At 42.6% G+C, this 21,157-nt stretch overlaps 1 protein-coding gene across 2 annotated transcripts; it reads left to right on the forward strand.

Moving 5' to 3' along the window:
• The first annotated feature begins 299 nt into the window (after window positions 1–299).
• Window positions 300–19,253, forward strand: LOC114685646 (mas-related G-protein coupled receptor member A). 2 transcript variants are annotated; one of them, XM_028860277.2, is made up of 2 exons: window positions 300–407; window positions 18,024–19,253. In XM_028860277.2, the coding sequence occupies exons 1-2, from the start codon at window positions 397–399 to the stop codon at window positions 19,024–19,026; spliced, it is 1,014 nt and encodes a 337-aa protein (XP_028716110.1). In that variant the 5' UTR covers window positions 300–396; the 3' UTR covers window positions 19,027–19,253. The 2 variants fall into 2 exon arrangements, with proteins under 2 accessions (XP_028716110.1, XP_028716109.1); XM_028860276.2 differs by having other exon boundaries at window positions 302–407; window positions 18,021–19,253.
• Window positions 19,254–21,157: the final 1,904 nt, after the last annotated feature.

The raw sequence follows: 21,157 nt of genomic DNA on the forward strand, positions 1-21,157 counted from the left end.
AGTGTAACTAGAGAGACTTTGCTCCATCCTTACTGAGCGCTCGCCAGCACAGCTCACCTTGCTTGGCATTATCATCTTGGTGGCAGGAAACTACACCTGCCAAAACAACAACCACAGAAAGGAGGACACAGAGGGGTTGGGATGAGTACAAGTTGAGAGATAAAACCATAGCAAAACCAGAGATTGAGAAATGTCTCAGGAGGAACATGATGTAACAGACCCTACGTTCCCATTTGTCAAAAGGACTCTGAGCAGGAAACCACAGGGCTGTCTGGTGTATTGATAAACTTTACTTCCTTCCAGCTTTTAAATGCACTTCTCCAGAGCAGAGAAGTGTCCTTTGGTGACTGTATCTTCCCTTCTACACAAGGCTGCTTGCCACATCCAGCAAGAAGAATGGGGGAAAGGTAAGATTCTATCTACAACTTATTTCCAAATCTATTGCTATATCTTCTCTGTGTATATATCCATATAACTCCATACTGGGGCTGAATATTCAAGTAGTCATGAGGACCACAGCAGGAAAAGATGAGAAACATCTTTTGGTGAGTTTGGTGCTGGCAGGCTGGACAGTGAGGGGTTAGAAGCTGCTAATTGATATTCATTAGACTCCATCCTGATCTCCTGGCCACTAAAGCTTTTGCTGCTAACCTGCCCAACAGATTAGCTCAAATCACAGAACCTTGTAACCAGAGAGCACGCTCAGTGTTCCACCAGCCCTGAGGCAACTTGAGTGCACATCCTCTTGCGCAGCCTAGTTGCAGATGTCAGCCAGTGGTCTTGCCAAACAGCAAAGCCCAGGCAACTGCCCCACCCAAATTCAGAGCAAAGGGACTTGCCCAGCTATCTAGAGAAACTGAAAGCATGTTCCGACTGCTCAGGGCCAGCAGCAGTTGTCCATTCAGCATCACAGATTAGACACTTGGGGGTGCCAAAGAACACCATGAAGAGTGAAAAAGAAATGATTGTCTCCACAAGTGCTCAAAATCAGAGAGAAAAAAAGAAATTGTGAGCCTTCGAAAGACACTAACAAAGCTACAACAGCAGATATTAAACAAGGACAGAAACGACAGAAAACCCAGACCAGCCCATCCTCTTTAAAACTGTCAATGAAGTTCAAGGATATGAGGACAAGAAATTAATTAAGGTATGGGAGCAACATAGTAGCTTGCTCTATGGATTCCCCATGTCTTGTTAGGGCGACTATTGCTATGATGAAATACCATGACCAAAAGCAACTTGGGTAGGAAAGGGTTTATTACACTCACAGTTCCATATAACAGTTCAGTATTAAAAACAGTAAGAGCAGGAACTCAGGTAGGGCAGGAACTCAAGCAGAGCAGGAACCTGGAGATAGAACTTGATGCAGATGTCCTGGAGGAGTGTTGCTTATTGGCTTGCTTCCCATGGTTTGCTCAGCCTGCTTTTTTATAGAACCTGGGACCACCAGCCAGGGATGGCACTACTAAAATAGGTTGGGTCCTCCAACATCAATCATTAATTAAAAAAATGCCCTACAACTGGATCTTATAGAGGCATTTTTTGAGATTCCTTCCTTTCAGATGACTCTAGATTGTGTCAAGTTGACATAAAATTGCCATCACACCCTGTTTCTGCCCCCTAAGTGCTTGGATTACAGGTAGCTACCACACCTACCCAGCTTTGAAGCAGATTCTGGAGATCTGAACTCCAATCGTCATGTTTGCATGACAAAGGCATTGTGCACTGAACCATTTTCCCAGCCTCCACCACACATTGTGAGACAGTGTCTCCCGATGAATGTGGAACTCACAAATTGGCCAAACTGTCTCACAAGCAAGCTCACAGGGATTCTCTGTCTTCACCTCCAAGATTGGAGATTATAGGCACTCACAACCACGCATGGCTTTTTACAATGGTGCTGGAGATTTGCACCCAAGCACTTGACCCACTGAACCATATCCCCAGCCCTGACCTTTTTTCTCTATAGCTGAATAAAACTATCGTGTGTGTGTGTGTGTGTGTGTGTGTGTGTGTGTGTGTGTGTGTGTGTACGGGTATAATGGGGTTATATTTTCTTTGCCCAGCCATCATTTTATGTACATGTAAATTAGTTCCATAACTTGACTATTGTGAATAAGACCATGATAAACACAGATATATAATTATTTCTACTATGCACTGACTGATTTCTTGAGCTATATGCCCAAAAGCAGCCTACATGGAACTAAGGCAGTTTTAGCTCTGGTGTTTGAATGATATCTATACTGATTTCCTTTCTGGCTGCAATAACTTATACTCCCTCCAGCAGTCAAGGGATCCCATCTCACCATGTCCTCACCAGCATCCATTACTGTTTACTGCTTTAGTGGTGTTTATCGTCTGGGATGATCATTTGAACTGATTTTGTATAGCATGAGAGAGAGATTGGCATAGTTTCTGCCATCTACCTGTGGATTTCCTTTTTTAACAGCATCATTCCTGCAGGGGCTTTCTTAGCTTTGTTGAGGATCAGATGGAGGCAGCTGCGGGTTCACATTCAGGTCCTCTATTCTACTACATTGGCCTCCATTATCTGTTCTTGTTTTAATATCATTCCTCCATGGGCTCTCTTAGCTTTGTCGAAGATCAGATGGAGGCAGCTGAGGATTCACATCTGGGTCCTCTGTTCTATTGCACTGGCCTCCATTATCTCTTCTTGTGCCAGTATCACTCTTTTTTACTGTGCAGACCAGTGTTATCATTTGAAATCAGAAGTTGTGATGCTTCTAGCACTGTTCTTGCTCAGTGTTTCTGTCATCATTTGTGGTCTTCTGTGCTTCTGTGTGAATCTTGGGGTCTTTCTATTTGTATGAGAATGTAATTGGAATTTTATGGGGACTCCACTGAATCCACAGATTACTTTGAGTGACATAGCTATTTTCCTTTTTTTAACTTCCTTTTTTTCTTTTTCGTGTCTTTCACATCATGCATCTCCATCCCATTCATTTCCCCATTCCTTCATATCTGCCCTCTGCCCTTCCAGCCTCCCCCCAAAATAAAATAAAATTTAAGAGAAAAAAAAAACAAAGAAAAATCAGTCTTGTCAATGGAAGCTATCATGTGACACAGTGATTCACGCAGTAAACCCCTTTATCCATATATCTTTACTTGCAAGTGATCATTGTAAAGAGTGATTGACTGATTCGAGGCCTCTGGTGTCTGCTACACAATCGATGCTGAGCCCTCACTGAACCTCCTCTTGGATATCCTGTTGTTGCCCTGTGTCATGGAGGTCCTGCAGCTTTGGATCTGCAGAACCAGTCTCTTCATGTGCTCCAGCAGATCACAGATGGGGCGGATGTTGGGGTGAGCCAACACATAATCCTGGTTCTGGGCCTGGCTAGTTGCAGAGTTGGTCAGCCCACCAACTCTCCTTTGTCCTCACACCAGGATGAGCTCTCCTGCACTGCCCTGGCTAGTTTACCCCTTGAGGTGATAAGCAAGGGGCGGGGCCAGTTCTCCTGCTTTCATGTCCTCAGGTTCTCCCACACCTACACCTCAGGGCCAGCTCTACTGTGTTGCCCAGTTGCCCAGGCATGGGGGTAGGGTCCACGATCCTGAGTGCTGCCGCTGATGGGGCAGGAACAGCTCTCCCACCTTTATGGTCTCAGAGCCGACTCTCTCACCTGCCTCAGGCATTGATGGGGGTGCAGATCTTTCCCCAACTCATGCTGCCACATGACAGATGAATAATGGGGACAGTTCTCCAATGTTCACAGCTTCAGGGCTGGCTCACCCACACCTCCACCAACAGGATTGGTTCTATTGTGCTGCCCAGGAAAGGTGCAGGGTTTGGACATAGCCATTTTCACACTATTAGTATGGACAATAAACAGATATGAGTCTTTCCAAATCTTTTTTTTTTTCCCAGGGGGACCTTTTTGGGGGTACTTGATTTTCAAACTAGGCTGGCCTTGAACTCACAGAGATCACCTGCCTCTGTTTCCCAAGTTCTGGGATTAAAAGCATGCATTACCACACCTGACTTTAGTCTTTCCAAATTTTTAACTGTCTTCTTTAACTTTTTTCTTCTGAGCCTTACTATTTTCACTGTTCCAAGAATTTCTTAGGTCATTGTCTTAGTTAAGGTTTCTATTGCTGTGAAGAGACACCATGACCACAGCAACTCTTATAAATAAAACATTTAATTAGGGCTGGCTTACAGTTTCAGAGGTTCAGTCCATTATTGTCATGGTGGAGAGCATGGTAGTGCACAGGCAGAAAAATGCTGGAGAAGGAGCTGAGACTTCTACATCTTGATCTGCAGGTAGTAGGAAAAGCACTGTGTGCCACTGAGCATGAGCTAGAGCATCTGAGACCTCAAAGTCCACCCCACAGTGACACACTTCCTTCAACAAGGCCACACCCACTCCAACAAAGTCACTCCTCAGAATAGTCTTATTCCCTATGGGCCAATCATTCAAACACATGAGTCTATGGGGGATTTCCTATTCAAACCACCATCATTAACTGTTTTCATTCCCCTGATTTCTTCTTCAGTATGTTTCTTATTATATATAAAAAAAACTACTACACTATTAATATTGAATTTGTGCTTTAGTGAGTCATATTTACCTGGAAATGTATCAGTTTCTTAGAGAGTTTCCCTGTTTGTTAGATAATAGCATTTCTTGTATTCTGTTGGTTATGCTTGCCTCTGTAGTTTCTGATTGTTTACTCAGGTTTTTCTTTCCTGAATTCTCTCAGTTTGTGTTTTATTTATTGCCTCTATTTCAATTTTCAAGTCTTGAACTGCTTCCTTCACCTGTTTGATACACCCTAGTAATCCTCTGTCATAACGCCCCATTTTTAATCTCTAATTTTGTTTGGACCTTCTCTCTGTCACGGTGGCTTAGTTTGGCTGGTGGTTTATTAACACTGTTTCGCTTTTCAGAGAACCAGTTGTTTTAGTGTGGTTCAGTGTATTGTTCCTTTAGTGCCCTGATTTTTATTGCTTCTGTCTCTCAGCTGGGGTTTATCTTGCTCTTGGTTTTCTACGACTTTGGAGGCCCATCATTAAGTAGTTTTGGTTTGCTCCGATTTTTGGAACAAAAGCACTCATAGCTATAAACTACCACTTGGCACTGCTTTCACAGTCTATGAAACTTATGTAAGTTCTGTTCTGATTTTCACAGGATTCTAGGATTTTTTTTTTTTCAAAACAGAAAGTTTTGTCATTTTTTCCAATTATTTTTATATTTGAGATTATAATTTAATTACATGTCTCCTTTCCTTTTCCTCTCTCCAAACACTCTCATATATCCTCCCCACTCTGCTCTTTTTCACTAATTGTCATTTCATGCATATAAGTGTATGTATATATATATGTATATATACATATATACATTTTTCTAAATACAACCTGTTCCATCCATAAAATGTTACTTGTGTGTATGTTTTCAGGGCTGACCATTTGGTACTTTTTTTTATTTCCTCCCTGCTTTCTTCATCCAAGAAAAGTTTCTACCTCCATTTTTGTAAGTTTTAATAGTTTCTTTGCTATTGATTTCTTGGTTTATTCTACTATGATCTTGTAAGATAAAAGAAATTCTATTTATTTCTATTTGCAAAGAATTGGGTTACTTAATTTTTTTATTTTTTTTTTTTTTTGAGAATTGAATACTTTAGTGCTGTATTTACATCATTCCTATCTCTTCTTCTCACTCCAACTCCTCCTGTGTCTACTCCGATGTGGTCCTCCCTCTAAAATTCATAATCTCTTCTTTAATTATTATTGTCACACAGATACATACACATACACACTGAAATGTATGTATGCATGTGTCTTAGTTAGGGTTTCTATTGCTGTGGAAAGACACCATGACCATGATAATTCTTATAAAGGAAAACATTGAATTGAGATAGGGGCTTATAGTTCAGAGATTCAGTCCATTGTCATCATGGCAGGGAGCATGGCAGTGTGCAGGCAGGCAGACATGGTGCTGGCTACATCCTGATCAGAAGGTAACAGGAAGTGGACTGTGACACCAGGTAGTATCGTGAGTGTATATGAGACCTCAAAGCCTGCCTCCACAGTGACACACTTTCTCCAACAAGACCACACCTATTCCACAAGGCCACACTTCCTAAAAGTGCCACTCCCTTTAGGGGCCATTTTCTTTCAAACCATACAACATGCATACACACACACACACACACACACACACACACACACACATACAACATACTAAGATCACTTTAGTGTTGCTTTTATGGATATGTGTTTAGGGCAGATGACTTGGGATTGGATAATTGATCAGGGAGCTTATCCCTAAAGAAAATTGATTCTTTCCTCTCTTAAGAGTCATTGATTATCTATAGCTCTTCATCTAGGGTTGGATCTTGTGAGATTTCTCCCATCCACACTGGCATGTCAACTGATGTCATTACACAAGTTTTGCTTAAGCAACCATATTGTTAAGATTTTGTGTGTCACCTAAAATGTGATCTCTCTTAGAGAAAGTCCCATTGTCTGTTGAGAAGAAAGTGTATTCCACAGCTATTGTATGGAATATTCTCTAGATGTAAATCTTTTTGATCTATGGTCTAGTTTAGGTCTAAAGTATATTTGTTAATACTTTGTCTGGATAATGTATCTATGGGTGAGAGTAGGGTGTTGATGTCAGCCACTATTTTTGTTTCTGAACCTGTCATTTTATGTCCAGTTATTTGCTTTGCAAATTGTATGTGACAACATTCAGTCATATATATATTTTCAATCCTTAAATCCTCTGTTTTCAGTTTTTATTAATATATGTTAACTATATATAATGTGCATTATTATGCCATTTTGACATATATAATATGTTACATCATATTCACCTCCCTTACATTCTCTCATCCCCCAACTCCTGCTGATCCTCTTCCTCTACCCAGCTAGTCTCTTTTCAGTCCTGTGTCTTCCTTATGGATCATTCCCTTTACTAACATGTGATGAGAGTCTTCATCTCTCCTGACTCATTTTGACTTATGTCTCTTCTGTTGGAAATGGGTACAGCTGCTCCTGCCTCCTCTCCTCCACTTGCTTGGCACTTTGTCTTCATCCTCTAACACTGTATGCTTTTGCCATTGAGGGATGTTTCTGGTAGTCAACAAGCTATCTTGTTTTTAACCCAATCAGCCATTCTGCATCTTTCAAAGGAAATGTTAAGACTGTTTACAGTACTGGGTTATTATTGAAAGGTATTATTGAACCTGTAAATTGGTTGACACTGTTTTATTGGTTGGTTTGAATACTTTATTCTTTCTCTTGTTCATCTTTCAAGCTTTCTGGTTTATTGACCTTAACATGTTACTCTTTCTAGTTTCCAACTAACTGTTAATCTCTTCCTCTTGTGAAATTCCTTCCTTCATAGGCTTCTTCCTTGTATGTGTAGGATCTCTTTAGAGTTTGTGGTGCTCACTTAGTGGCCATGAATTTCTTAGTCGTACTTGTCTCTGGGCGTATTTACCTCTCTGTCACTTTTTAAATAATAGTATTGTCACAAATAGAAATCTTTGTTGACATAAGAGACATCCAGAACCCTCCTGCATTTCTTCTCATCAAGTGATGGCTGCAGGGCCACATGTTTCTGCACTTTAGAATTCCAGGTGTAATTTTGATGAGTTTTGCTTTGTAGGTAGGTTGAGCTCTTGGATTCTTGGGTTTGGTCTCTTAATCATGGCCCAGAGTTCTTGAGAGTTGTAGTCATATCCGTTTGTCTTTCCTTTATTGCTTCATGAATGTAATGTGCCTTGACCTTGTCTTAAGTTCCTGATTTTCTTCTACTTGGTGTAACCTGTTGGTCATCCTTTCCACTGGGTTTTTATTTAACTTACTGAGTTTTTTCAATTTCAACATTTCTATTTGGGTTTGGATTTGATTTTTTGTTTTTCTCAATTTTTTGGAATCTCAATTTTCTTGCTGAGTTTCTCATCCCTGTTTCTGATTTTCTCATCAAGTGTTGTTGTTGTTGTTGTTGTTGTTGTTGTTGTTGTCATTGGTTTGGTTTGGTTTGGTTTGGTTTGGTTTGGTTTGATTAAGACAGGGTCTCACTGTGTGGCTGTGGCTGGCCTAGAACTTGCTTTATAGACCAGGTTGGTCTTGAACTCACAGAGTTCCACCTGCCTCTCCTTCCTGAGACTAAAAGTGGATGTTACCACACCCAGCCTCACGTGTTGTTGTTTGTTTTTTACTCTCTTGCTCTTTTGGCTCTTTGCGGGCCTGCCACTCAGCTCCCAAATAAATCACACATGGAGGCTTATGCTTAATTACAAACACCTGGCCTTCTCTTGACTTGTTTCTTGCCAGCTTTCCTTAACTTTAAAGTAGCCCCATCTATCTTTTGCTTCTAGGCTTTTCCCATTCTCTTACTCTTACTCTGTGGCTTGCTGTGTAGCTGGATGACTGGCCCCTGGAGTCCCCCTCCTTCTCTGGCTACTTTTTTCTTTTTTCCTCACAGTTATCTCTTTTTATTTATTCTATTTCTGTCTGCCAACCCTGCCTATCCTTTCTCCTGCCTTGCTATTGGCCATTCAGCTCTTTATTAGACCATCAGGTGTTTTAGACAGGCACAGTAACACAGCTCACAGAGTTAAACAAATGCAACATAAACAAAAGTAACACATCTTATAATAATATTCTACTACACTCATGTAGGTTTCAACTGACACCCTCACTTCATTTATCAGTTTGTTCAAATACGCCTTGAGGTTGTTGGTCATTTTTAACAGTAGACTTTTAATTATTTATCTAGCATTCCAACAATTTTGGCATGTTTAAACTCAGTTATAGAGGACTTCTGGGTTCTTTAATATATCACACACACTGCCTTAATTTCCATATCCCTTGCATTTGTACCCTGAATTTGTGCTCCACAATATAGACTCTAGTTGCCCTATATGTTTGCCTTTATTACTTCTTCAGCAGTTAGTACGTCTCACCCAAGTAGATCCAGGTCCATGATTACAACCAACTTCCTAGACCCACGCTGCTTCTCAGACTGGACATTCACATCCATTGGTGGGGGGTTAGGTACATATGGGGTCTTGCTATATAAAAACTGTGTGATGTTTTCTCCTAAACCAAAAGGTTTGTCTTTGCAACCTCTTACAATTTTACCCTCTTCTTGGCAATAGTGAGCAAACTAGGAAGTGCTTTGGCCCCTTCCTCCAGGAGATGCGTCCAGGGTATGGACACAGCCTTACACCTTATTAGTTCAGAGACGCAGCTTGTGAGCTCTTCTCCTTTGTTTGCAGCCCACTCCGGTCCCACTTCCTTACTCCTTTGTTTATCATCCTGTGTTAGGGTCGACTGTTTCTTCTATAAGTCTAAAGTTCGGTATTTCCAGGCGTCTCTTCGTCTTGGTCCACTCTTTAGTGTTGTCCTTCCTGCCTCTCCATACAACCCACTTCTCCAGGCAGCCATGCAGGCAGGTGTGGCATCTCTGACTCACCATCTCCCCCATCTGTCCTCATTCTGGAACACCTATTCACTCAGCCCAGCGCCTTCACGAGAGCTGAGAAAACTAGGCAAGAGATGAGGGTGCCTAGCTTTAGTATATGTTTTAAGACACATTATAGAAGCAGAAAGGGAAAAGTTGCCTGCATCACCTCTCCCCAAAGTCCACATACAGCAAAGCAGAGAGAGATGCCTGCCACTTCAAGAAAGGAAAGTGGATTGAGTCCATTTAAATTCTTGCACCAGGTGTTTCATTATGATACCTAATGCCAGTCAGAACCCTGTCACTCCCTCCCCTAAGCAAATACCCAAGAACTGAACCTCTATAACTCACCAGCCCAGGGCTAGTGTCTGTCTCCACCACCTCTATACAACTTTAGACACCACATCATGAAGGAAGACTCCACCTGCTGGGAGGTGGGGCAGGGAAGTGAACATGACTTTGCCTTACAGTTCTTGTGAGTTCCAAGGATAATACCAGATTCACTACAATGAGATCCAACACTATGCAGAGCTAAAATGCCTCAACCACTGGCCAGCATTTTCATAATGATTCTCTGTCCCAGCCCTCTCATACCACAGATACCTGTCCCCTAAGAGAACCAACTTGGGTTTCACCTGCATTATCATCATCCTTAGTCTGGAATTTGGTGGACCCCTGAGATAGGGCAGGTTCCTTCATTCACTAGACTCGGGTGTAACTGACTTCAACATAAGCCACCATCCATCTCCCAACCTCAGAAAGCACACCACTGACTAAAATTCCAGCCACTGGAGATAAGACAAAGCAGAATCCTCAGAGTGTTGCCTTGGAATTCAGTGTGAGCCAGAAAACCTGGTGCGGACCCGAGCCATACAGAGCCCTGTTCCCAGGAGAATGACCATCACAGAGCCTCTGGACCTATCCACATGCCAGTTGGGAAGAAGAGTGGCCCCAGTTGGTTGGGTCCGATGCTGGCCTGCATCACCTGTATCTGAGTATGCTCTCTTTAACCATGAACTTACCACAGCAAAAGGAAGCCTGCGACAGAAAGATCGTGTTCCTCCCAAGTGCTACATTGGTCTCTGCGGGCTCAGTGATCTCAGTATTTCCTACTACAAAGCCCACTACACCTCCTCCTCATCCCGGGCAGTATACAAAATAGGGGGCGATTGACTGGGGGAAGAAAAATGAAATAGAAATCCCACCACTGCGTGAGAGCTAGTTACTCTGTGAGGACACCCACAGCTAGAACGAAGGACATAGTGCCTGAGCACATGTTGGTGATGAGGTGCCTGTGTCTGACACAGAACCAACCTGAGACTTCTGTAAACAAATTTCCCCTTTTAGGCGTTCCTCCAGTTCCCAACCTGTGAATTTAGTACAAACTTGGGCTTGGAACGCCCTCTAGTGGTGAAACAGTGACGACACCCCTACAGCTAAATCACTGCAAACCTCAAGTTTGGGAGCTCAGAGTAAATGAGCAAGTTGCTTAGAATCTCTAGGTGCACAAGATCAGATTACGAACGCTAAATCTACACACCATTCCTTGACTACGTGGAAGGTGTGCTTTGCCAATAGGCTGAAGGTTTCAAGGAGGCCTAAGTGTGGTATGTGTATTTAGCATCTGCAAACCTCAGCTTCAGTCCTCAGCACCAAAAAACAAGAGATCATGACCTTCCCTAATGAGCAAAATAAAGGAAGAGAGGTTCTGGGAAGATTGCTCAGATGGTAATGTGCTTTCTAAATAAGCATGAGGCCCCGAATTTAAACTCCCAGCATGGCCCATAAAAGCCAGGTGTGGCACATACCGGTAATGCTAGCACCAAGAAAGCAGAACAGGGGAGTCCTTGGGGATTGCTGGCCAATTAGTGAGCTCTAGGCTCAGTGAGATAGCATGTCTTAAAAACTTGATTGGGAAAACAGACATCAATCTCTACCCCACCCCTATGTGTGTGTGTGCGCGCGCGCGCGCACACACACACCACACACACACACACACACACGCAACTGCACTCACATTGCCACACATACACACAAAAACCGGAGTACAGTCATCCAAGCAGATGCAGGAATGACCACTTCTTAAAATTCATTCTTTTCAAAATACCAAAAACATGAAACTCTGAACAGATCAGTACAAAAGAAGTGTGTCTCAACATAATAAATACCGTACACAATAAGCCCCAGCTAATGATATAGGAAAAGTTGGAAGCCTTCTCTTTAAGATCCCATACAAAATTTTAAAAAGTCACAAATGCTCACTTTCTCCATTTATTTCAACATAGTACTGAAAGTCCTTGCTGGTGAATTTGGGCAAGATAAAAGATTTTTTAAAAAATACTAATTAGAAAGGAGAAAGCCAAATCCTGACTTTTGCAGGTGACAAGGTCTTATATCCACAGCTCTAACAAATCCAAGAGTCATTAGAACTAATAAACAAACTCAGCAAAGTACAAAATCCAAACATAAATCAGTGAATCAGTAGTATTGCTGCGTGCTGTGCTTTGTAGAAAAAACAAGACCAGTCCTCTGCTATATCCATCAAAAATGCCTAGGAACATCTTCAACCATCAATGAAAGGTCTTTAAAATGGAAGACTTGATTAAGTAAATTGGAATGGGACATTTAAAAACTAGAAAGGCAGTCTGGATTAGAAAAACTAGTATTGTTTAAATGTCCATGCTAGGGATTGGATGCAGCTCAGTGTTAGGGCATGTACAAAATATTCCTACTGCTCAAAAAATGTCTGAAAATTCAGTGTAATCTTTACTAGGGTGTAGGGAATTGTTGTGAATTATCATCAAGATACCTACTGAATGCAGGAGGTATGGCACAGGAAGGTGGCTCTGCTGTTAAGAGTGCACACTGTTCTTGCAGAGGACCCAGGTTCAGTTTCTAGCATCCAAGTCAGGAAGCTAAAAAATGACTATAACTCCAGGGCCAGGTGATCCAACACCATCACTTGACCTCAGTAAGCAACTGTACCCATGTGCACATACCCCACACAGACACATAACATACACAGAATTAAAAATAAACATAAATTGTTAAAAGAAAGAAGACCAAGTGTAGTGACACATAATATAATCACAATATGAGAGACTGAGACAGAAAGATTATGAGCTCAAGGCCAACCTGGGCTACAATGAGTTGGCCTCAAAAAAAAAAAAAGCTAGAAAGCATATTTACAGAAATGATTGGTAAAACCTCCCCTGGTCAGGTGAAATAGGACATAGCAATGTACAAAAAGTCAGAGGTCTCCAGTGAATTTCAATACCAAGAGTGGGTTACCAATGCATGCCCATCAACAATCAAAGAAAAATTCAGGGAGCACCAGGATTTTTTTTTTAACATATTACAAATGAAGAAATCCCAATAAAACCATCTGTGGACTTCTTGGCAGAAACCCTACAGACCAGAACACAGAATAAAATATTTAAATTACTGTAGTTAAAAAAAAATAACTGCAGAGTAAGAATACCATACCAACCATATCTGTCACCCATAAGTGATATAGAAATAGAAAACTTTCCTGTATAAACAAGACACAGTTCATAACCTCTTGACTGACTTCACAGAAAATGTGAAAGGGAAGTTCTTTAAACTGGAAAAATGGGCCGTTATTGATAACACAAGACTCACAAAAGGACAGACTACAAAGCCCAATTATTCAAATAACACAGGCTGTAACAGTGTGTTGCTCTTCGTTGGCAACTTAACTGGATTTACAGAAGCCTAGGAGATGCATCTCTGGGCGTGTCTGTGAGGACATTTCCAGAGCAGTTTAATTAAGGAGGGGAGATGCAGCCTGAATGTGCTGACATCACCCCATGGTTTGAATGAGATCCGAGATTGAACAAAAAAGAAAGAATAAAGCATTCATCTTTCTCTGCTTCCTAATTAAGACGCCTGTGACAAGCCGCCTCGTGGTCCCACCACTACACCTTCCCTGCCTCGATGCGTCCTCTCAAATGATGAACCCAAACAAACCCTTCCTTTTTCAAACTGCTTAGTCAAGTGCTCTTATCACAGCAGAGATGAAAGGAGCTGGCATACAAATCAACACTGAAAATTCCCTAGAACTAAAATTTTGTGGTAAATGACGTTAAGCCCAACACAAAAGTGAGAAGACAAAACCATTAATGATGTCTCCCTGCGTTACTTTTCCCTGCTATTGCCAGTCCCTGACATAATGTAAGTGGAAGATTTATCTGTGCCGCTTCATGATTCCAGAGGGCTCCGTCCCTGGTTACTTACTTGGCCTTGTGTTTCTGGGCCCACTATGAGCAGAACCAACACCGTGGTGGTGGAAGTTCATGGCAGAGAAGATTCAAACTTTGGTGTGTGGGAAGCAAAAAGGGGGGCATAGAGAGGATGCCAGAGGCCAAAGCTGTGACCCCAAGGAACTCACTGCCACTGACCTATCTTATCCAACTAGGCCCAACTCCCAGCAACACAATCTTCATAATGAGTCCATCAGTGGTTGAATATATTTATTGCATCAGTTCTCATGAGCTGATCTCTGGAGGTGACCTCACACACATATTGAGAGATACGCTTCACGAGGTTCCCAGGTGTTTCTTAACCTAATCATGTTTACAGCCAAGATTAACTACGACAACGGCCACCTCTTCCCAATCTGACACCCAAAAACATCACCTTAAACTTCAATATTCCACCTCTGGGCCTCAAAAGACTTGTGTATCTCTCATCACAAAAAATATTCCCAGTCCTCCACCCAGTCCAACTGCAAAAGTCCCAAAGCCTTAGCAGTTCCAACATTATAAATTCAGTCTCCTCTGAGACTCAAGACAAACTTTCAGCTATGAACACCTACGAAAATATGAAAAGTATGTGAGAGTAGGAGAGCTGGTCCTGCCCTTCACTAGCTGCAGCACTCGGGAGATCAGGCCCTATACCTCACCCTGGCAACACAGTAGAGATGACCCTGTTGGCGGGGGCTCAAGTGAGGGTGTGAGAGCAGGAAAGTTGACCCCACTCCACCCCCTTATTTGCCATGTGGTGGCATGGGTGAGGGAAAGATGCCCTCCCACCCTCACCATGCCTTGCCACCTGCATGGGGTGGGAGAGCTGGCCCTGTCCCTCACTAACTGTAGCAATTGGGAGAGCAGGCCCTGCACCTTGTCTGGGCAAAACAGTAGAGCTGGCCCTGGTGGTGTGAGTATTGGGGAACCAGCCCTGAGGGCATGAGAGCAGGAGAATTGGCCCTGCTCCTTGCTGCCTGCTGCAGTGGGTGAGCTAGCCTGGGCAGTGCTGAAGAGCTCGCCCTGGTGGTGATGATGGGGGAAAGCTGGTGGATTGACAAACCTACCTACCATTCAGTCCCAAAACCAGGGTTATGAGTTGGCTCACCCCAACATCCACTTCAACTATGAATGGCTGGAGCACATGAAGGGGCTAGACCTGCAGATCCAAAGCTACAAGAACTCCATGATACAAGACAACAACAGGAGATCCAAGAGGAGTCCCAGTGAGGGCCCAGTATCAAGGGTAGAGCAGAAGCCAGAGGCCTCGAACCAGACCAATGGCTCATTGCAATGAACACTTATGAGTAAAGATGTACAGACTAAAGGGTATGCTGTGACTCACTGTGTCACACTGCAGCTTCCACGCTGAGACTTTAGTTTGCTTGTTTGTTTTTTGTTTTTCTTTCAAATTTTATTTTATTTTGGTGGAGGAAGTTGTAAGGGCAGAGGGCAGATATAAAGGGGTGGGAAATTAATGGGATTGGTATGCATGATGTGAAATCCACAAATAATCAACTAAAAATAATATATATATGTATATATAAAGGATACAATTCCATAAAATTGTGACACAGAGTAATCATTGCCATCCCAAGAGGGATAAATGTAGGAATAGAGAAAAAGGATTGGATCACAAAAAGAACAAAACTCAGCAGGGAGCACATGGCAGCTGCATGTCCAACATCTAGGATGTATAGCATCATGACATGAGTACCATCAGGCTTGGGCAGCTGAGCTCCTAGAGTCTTGTCATTTGTAGCTGACTTGGCCTCTCTCTGAAGTTGGTTCTACTTGATGACTGTGCCAGAATTCTGTATCCATGGGATTCCATTACAGCTTAGGCTTTACCTTCACAGTTCACTTATCACACTCTCAGAGGTTCTCCATAGAGAACACAACCCTGCTACAGACTTCCTAGCTTTCCTTTGGAATTACAGTGGAAAATTCTATGATCCAGAAACTTTTTTTATTCTGGGTGCACCATGTAAACAACGGTTATGTCTAACACCAGTTCAAGCAGTATCTGGGCTCCCAAGGGCCATGACTTCAATCGCCTCTGAGAACCTTGGCAAATGAACCTGGGAAAGCACTACCACTGGTGACAAGATGTTCTGGGGGCTCATTCATCTCACAGAAAAGCCTTTCAAATTAATGTACTAGTTAGCACCCTTGAACTTGCAATGGATAGAGTGTGGCCAATGAACAGAATCTTGAAATGCCCTCAGGAAACTTTCTACTTATTAGCCACTGTATCTTTTGTTTGTTTGTTTGTTTGTTTGTTTGGTCTGGTTTTGTCAACTTGTCTGCCTCCATCAGATTGGCTAGTAGGCAAGTCTGTAGGCATTTTCTTGATTAATGATTGATGTAGAAGGGCCTCACCCACTGTAGGCTCAGCAATCCTTGAGTAGCAAACTAGTTAACAGTGGTTCCCCCATGACTTCAGTTCTTTCCTCCACATTCCTGCCTTGAGTTTCTGCCCTGATTTCACTCAGTGATTAGTGATAAAGTATGACCTCAGAGTTATAAACTTGAAGTAAATCCTTTTCTCCACAAGTTACTTTTGGTCATGATGTTTTATCACAATAGAAACACTAAGACACTATTGTCCTAGTGCAGTGCTTGGCTTCTTTTTAATGGTGTTAATCTCTTTAACAACCATGCACTCATTGACCACAGATTATAACTTGACTTTTCTGGTCAAACTACACATTTTCCTGATCTTTTTGTTTTATTTTTGTCTCCAAATTCTCACTATAAACCTAGCTCAAAGCTGCCAGCAACACCCATGCCACATTCTCAATGCTATTGCTGTTCCAAGACTTCCTCTGCTAATATAGTTTACCTATGATCTCAAATTCAGCCTTGTTCACAGTTTCAGGATACTGAAAAAGGTAGACAAATTATTTGCCTGAGGTGGCATTAATTTCTTCTAATCCAATGTTCCCATCAAAACTTTGTAATCTCAGTCTTTCCTCTCTTAGTATCTGGTCTTCTGTCTCTGCTTACAGCATTCTAGGGCTTATACAGCACACTTCAACAATTTCTTCCCAATTCTTCCCATAAACCTGTTTAAAAGGCTTAATACCCACATCATCAGATTTAGTCATACCAGTGACCCCAATCTCATTATTGATGTTTATACTAGTTGATTTTATCATTATTAGAACCAAAATATCTGACACAAACCAGTAAAGGTAAAGAATTATTTATTTTGCCATGTGATTTTAGAGTTCAATCTGTGGTCATTTGTATATACATTTCTAGGCTCACAGTGATGGTGGAAGTGTGCAATGGTATGGAGCATCATGGTAGTGTGAGGAGCATATTATATAGTGAGGAATCATGGAATATATGAGTACATCATGGTAGAAGAGTGTAGTCATGTAGAGCATCATGGTGGGATTACATGGTGATGTAGAGCAAGCACCATGGTGGGAGTGTATAGTGGTGAAGATCTTCATGGTGGGATCGTGTAGTGACTAAGGAGAGAAAGCCTTAAGCAACACTGCAAGAGATCAAGGATGAGTATAAAAATGGCTTGCATGACATGATCAGATGAGTATTCCTTTGTCTGATTAAGTCTTAGTCGTCATCCCCACACCCCCTGTTAAGTGAGAATTCTACAGACCCAAGTAAGTTAGTGAACAAACTAGGTATAAGTAACTTGTTCATATGAAGCTCCTGGCTGGATGAAAAGACAACACATCAGACCCTAAAATTAGCTGTGCAAATTTCTAAGCTCCCTAACTGGAAGTAGGGACCACAGTGGCCAGTGTCTGTTAGAGAGAACATGGAGAATGGTGTGCATTCAGTGCTGAGTGCCTGTCTGCATCCCTGAAGAACAATGTATCCCCCTGTCTCTGTGAATTCCTGTAAGAACAGCTGCTTTTGTGAGTTTAAGAGAGAGAGAGAGAGAGAGAGAGAGAGAGAGAGAGAGAGAGAGAGAGAGAGCAAGCTTCCAGATTTTTATTTTCCTCCTAGATGACTATTTTGTTCCATGCTGTTGGCTTCTTTTCCTCACTCTTTCTGTACTTCATTTAAACCTGATGGTTTCTTAACCCACGATATTGATTGCCATCTGGAACCTAATTTGGACATTAATTCTCTGGCTTTTCTCCCATCTACATATAATCAATACACCTTGGTGATGATTCTAAAGGACTGCTCAAAGGGGAGGGGGCAGGTTCTGGGGCTTTGGGCTTTTTAATAAGTTGTGTGACTCTGCCAGCCTGTACCACCACCACCCCAAACACAAGAACTGTTGTCCCTACACGGTAAGGTAGGCCTCACGTCTTCTTTGTATTCCCAGCAGCACTGGTGCAGGGTTTCTGAGCCTAAACACGTCAGCCTCGGGGATACCAGTCACAACAAACCCAATGGACAAAACCGTGCCTGGAAGCTTCAACAGCAGGACCCTGATCCCAAACTTGATGATCGTCATCTCAGGACTGGTGGGACTGACAGGAAACGCCATCGTCTTCTGGCTCCTGGGCTTCCGCTTACGCAGGAACGCCTTCTCCGTCTACATCCTAAACCTGGCTGTGGCTGACTTCCTCTTCCTCCTCTGCCACATGATAGACTCCATTTTGCTTCTCCTCAAGTTTTCCTATCCCAACATTATTTTCCTCCCATGCTTTAACACCGTCATGATGGTTCCCTACATCGCAGGCCTGAGCATGCTCAGTGCCATCAGCACCGAGCGCTGCCTGTCTGTCCTGTGCCCCATCTGGTATCGCTGCCACCGCCCAAAACACACATCAACTGTCATGTGTGCTACGATCTGGGTCCTGTCCATATTGATCAGTATTCTGAACCGGTATTTCTGTGGCTTCTTAGATACCAAATATGAAAATGACAACCGGTGTCTGGCATCGAACTTCTTCACTGCTGCGTGCCTGATATTTTTGTTTGTGGTCCTCTGCCTGTCCAGCCTGGCCCTGCTGATCAAGTTGTTCTGTGGTGCTGGCCGGATAAAGCTCACCAGACTGTATGCAACCATCATGCTCACAGTGCTGGTTTTTCTCCTCTGCGGCTTGCCCTTTGGCATCCACTGGTTCCTGTTAATCTGGATTAAGATTGACTATGGTGTGTTTGCTTATGGTCTTTATCTGGCGTCACTGGTCCTGACAGCCATTAACAGCTGTGCCAACCCCATCATTTACTTCTTCGTGGGCTCCTTCAGGCACCAGCTGAAGCACCTGACCCTCAGAACGGTTCTCCAGAGGGCTCTCCAGGACTCCCCTGACACGGGTGAAAATGGAAGCAGTGTTCCTCAGGACACGGCGGAGATGTCAAGCAGCAGAGTGGAACTGTGATGAAGAGCCTCTGCCGGAACCTCAGAGGTGGCTTTGGAGTGACCACCACTCTGCTGTACTTGACAGCTTTCTGCTCTCCTCTCAGCCTTCTGACCTCAGTGGTTCACCAACGTCTCCAACAGATCGTCATTGACTTAGCTTTTCTACTTTTCCTGAGTAAAAGGATTTATCTGAAAGTATCGTGTCTTCATCCTTCTTGACATTAATAAAATTCTCACTCTAACTTCCTCTGAAGCTTTCTTGCTCTTTCTTTGCAACTTTTGTTGCCATGGAAATAGCCTCTGTCCAAAACCACAACTCTCTTGTTTGTGATTGCTGAGAAAGCAAGACATGTAAAAAAAAAAAAACATGAGAAATATGGGTTAATTTAAATGTAGGAGCTAGCTAGTAATAAGCCTGAGCCATTAGCCAAGCATTTATAATTAATATAAGCCTCTGAGTGGTTTTTGGGAACTGGTGGAAAAGAACCATCTGTTTGCACTGCACAGTAAAGACAACGGAGCCCCATGGTTTCCTGTGAACCATTCTCATGAGACAATACCTTCAGCAACAGCAAAAATGTTTTACACCTATGCAATTGTAATGCTCATCATGCTGATAATAGATAGCCCTCAGTCATAAGACTAATGTACAATTTACAAAGACAGATGCCCACCAAGGCTCAGACGCTGCACTACACTGCACACTCTCACAACCCTGTGATCCAGCAGAAGAATCCTATGTCTCCAGCCAGCTGATCCCAACAGCCAGAAATCTTGAAATAACTGGGAATGTGTATGCTGTGAGTTCTAGATTAGGAAGAGCAGCTGGGCTATATTCTCAAGCTGGTTCCATGATCACCTTAGATCTCATGTCCATCCATGGAAACACAGCAGGTAATGGAGTTAGGAAATGTCACTGATCTGATTTTATTCCATAAGAAATGTAGGACCTGTATTTTGAACAAGGCTATGGTGTAACATGAATCTTAAGTGGTGTTCTTATAAGAAACTCCGAGCCAGATATTGGGGTAAAAGCTGAAAGATCAGAGAAGCAGAGTAAGCCACAGCCAACCTTACCTCACCAACTCCTCAACCAATCCTGTTTCCATGAATCCTCTAGGTACTGAAAGCCTCTGAGTCCTCACTCGAAAGGGTCTCAGCTGAACTGCTTTAGTTCCTGTTTCCTCAAGCTTTATATACCTTTCTCCACTCTGCTGTCACTTCCTGGGATTAAAAGCAAGTGTGCTTCCCAGTACTGAGATTGAGTGTGTGCCAACACTGCCTGACCTCTGTGTCTAATCTAGTGGATGGCTCTATCCTCTGGCAAGCTTTATTAGGGTACACACTGTGGGATGTGACTTTATTGTAATTGTGGCCTGATTATAAGAACCATACTGATTAAGAAAGACCGAGAAATGTTTCCTCACATACACAAATGAGCACATATGCCTTGTACATGACTGACAGCTGACTGGAATTTGGAGAGGCTGCTGTGACATGTTCTTTCTGAATGTAGAAATGGTACATGTCAGGCATCAATATTACCATGACTCCATTGGTCATAAAAATAGATGTGACTTTGCTCCTAGTCTCAGTTCCTGCTCCCAGCAGTGAATAAGAGGTCTCTTTGCACAGATCTATCTTACAGATGTCACTGACTCTGAATCCATCCAGAATAAAATACAGATGTGTCAACAGAGGAGAATATCTCATTTGTAACTATGCAATTGAAGTGGGTAAGTTGGAGTTTTCCTGGGATGCTTGAAATCTAAACTGATGGTTCTACAATTTTAGCCACCACATAAAGTTTTTGTGGCAGGGTGGGAAAATAAACAGTCTAGACACAATAAAATGAGAGAGGGGGAGAATTCATTGTGGCATTGTTAATAATAATAATTTTAAAACTTTAAGATTCTTCAAGAAATGATTATCAAGATACACACACACACACACACACACACACACACACACACACATCTTTACTGTCCTGGGCTTCTGCCAGATAGTTGATCTTAGCTACAACAAGGATCATAAGCTGGAGTGTGCCATGAGCTCTGAGCAATGTCCGTAATGGCCCTGAACAGACAGGTATTGGCATAGACTTGCAAAAGCAGCCAGAATCAACTCCAAAGTAATGTCACATCAGACAG

This window comes from Peromyscus leucopus, chromosome 1, assembly GCF_004664715.2.
Source record: "Peromyscus leucopus breed LL Stock chromosome 1, UCI_PerLeu_2.1, whole genome shotgun sequence".
Taxonomy (NCBI): domain Eukaryota; kingdom Metazoa; phylum Chordata; class Mammalia; order Rodentia; family Cricetidae; genus Peromyscus; species Peromyscus leucopus.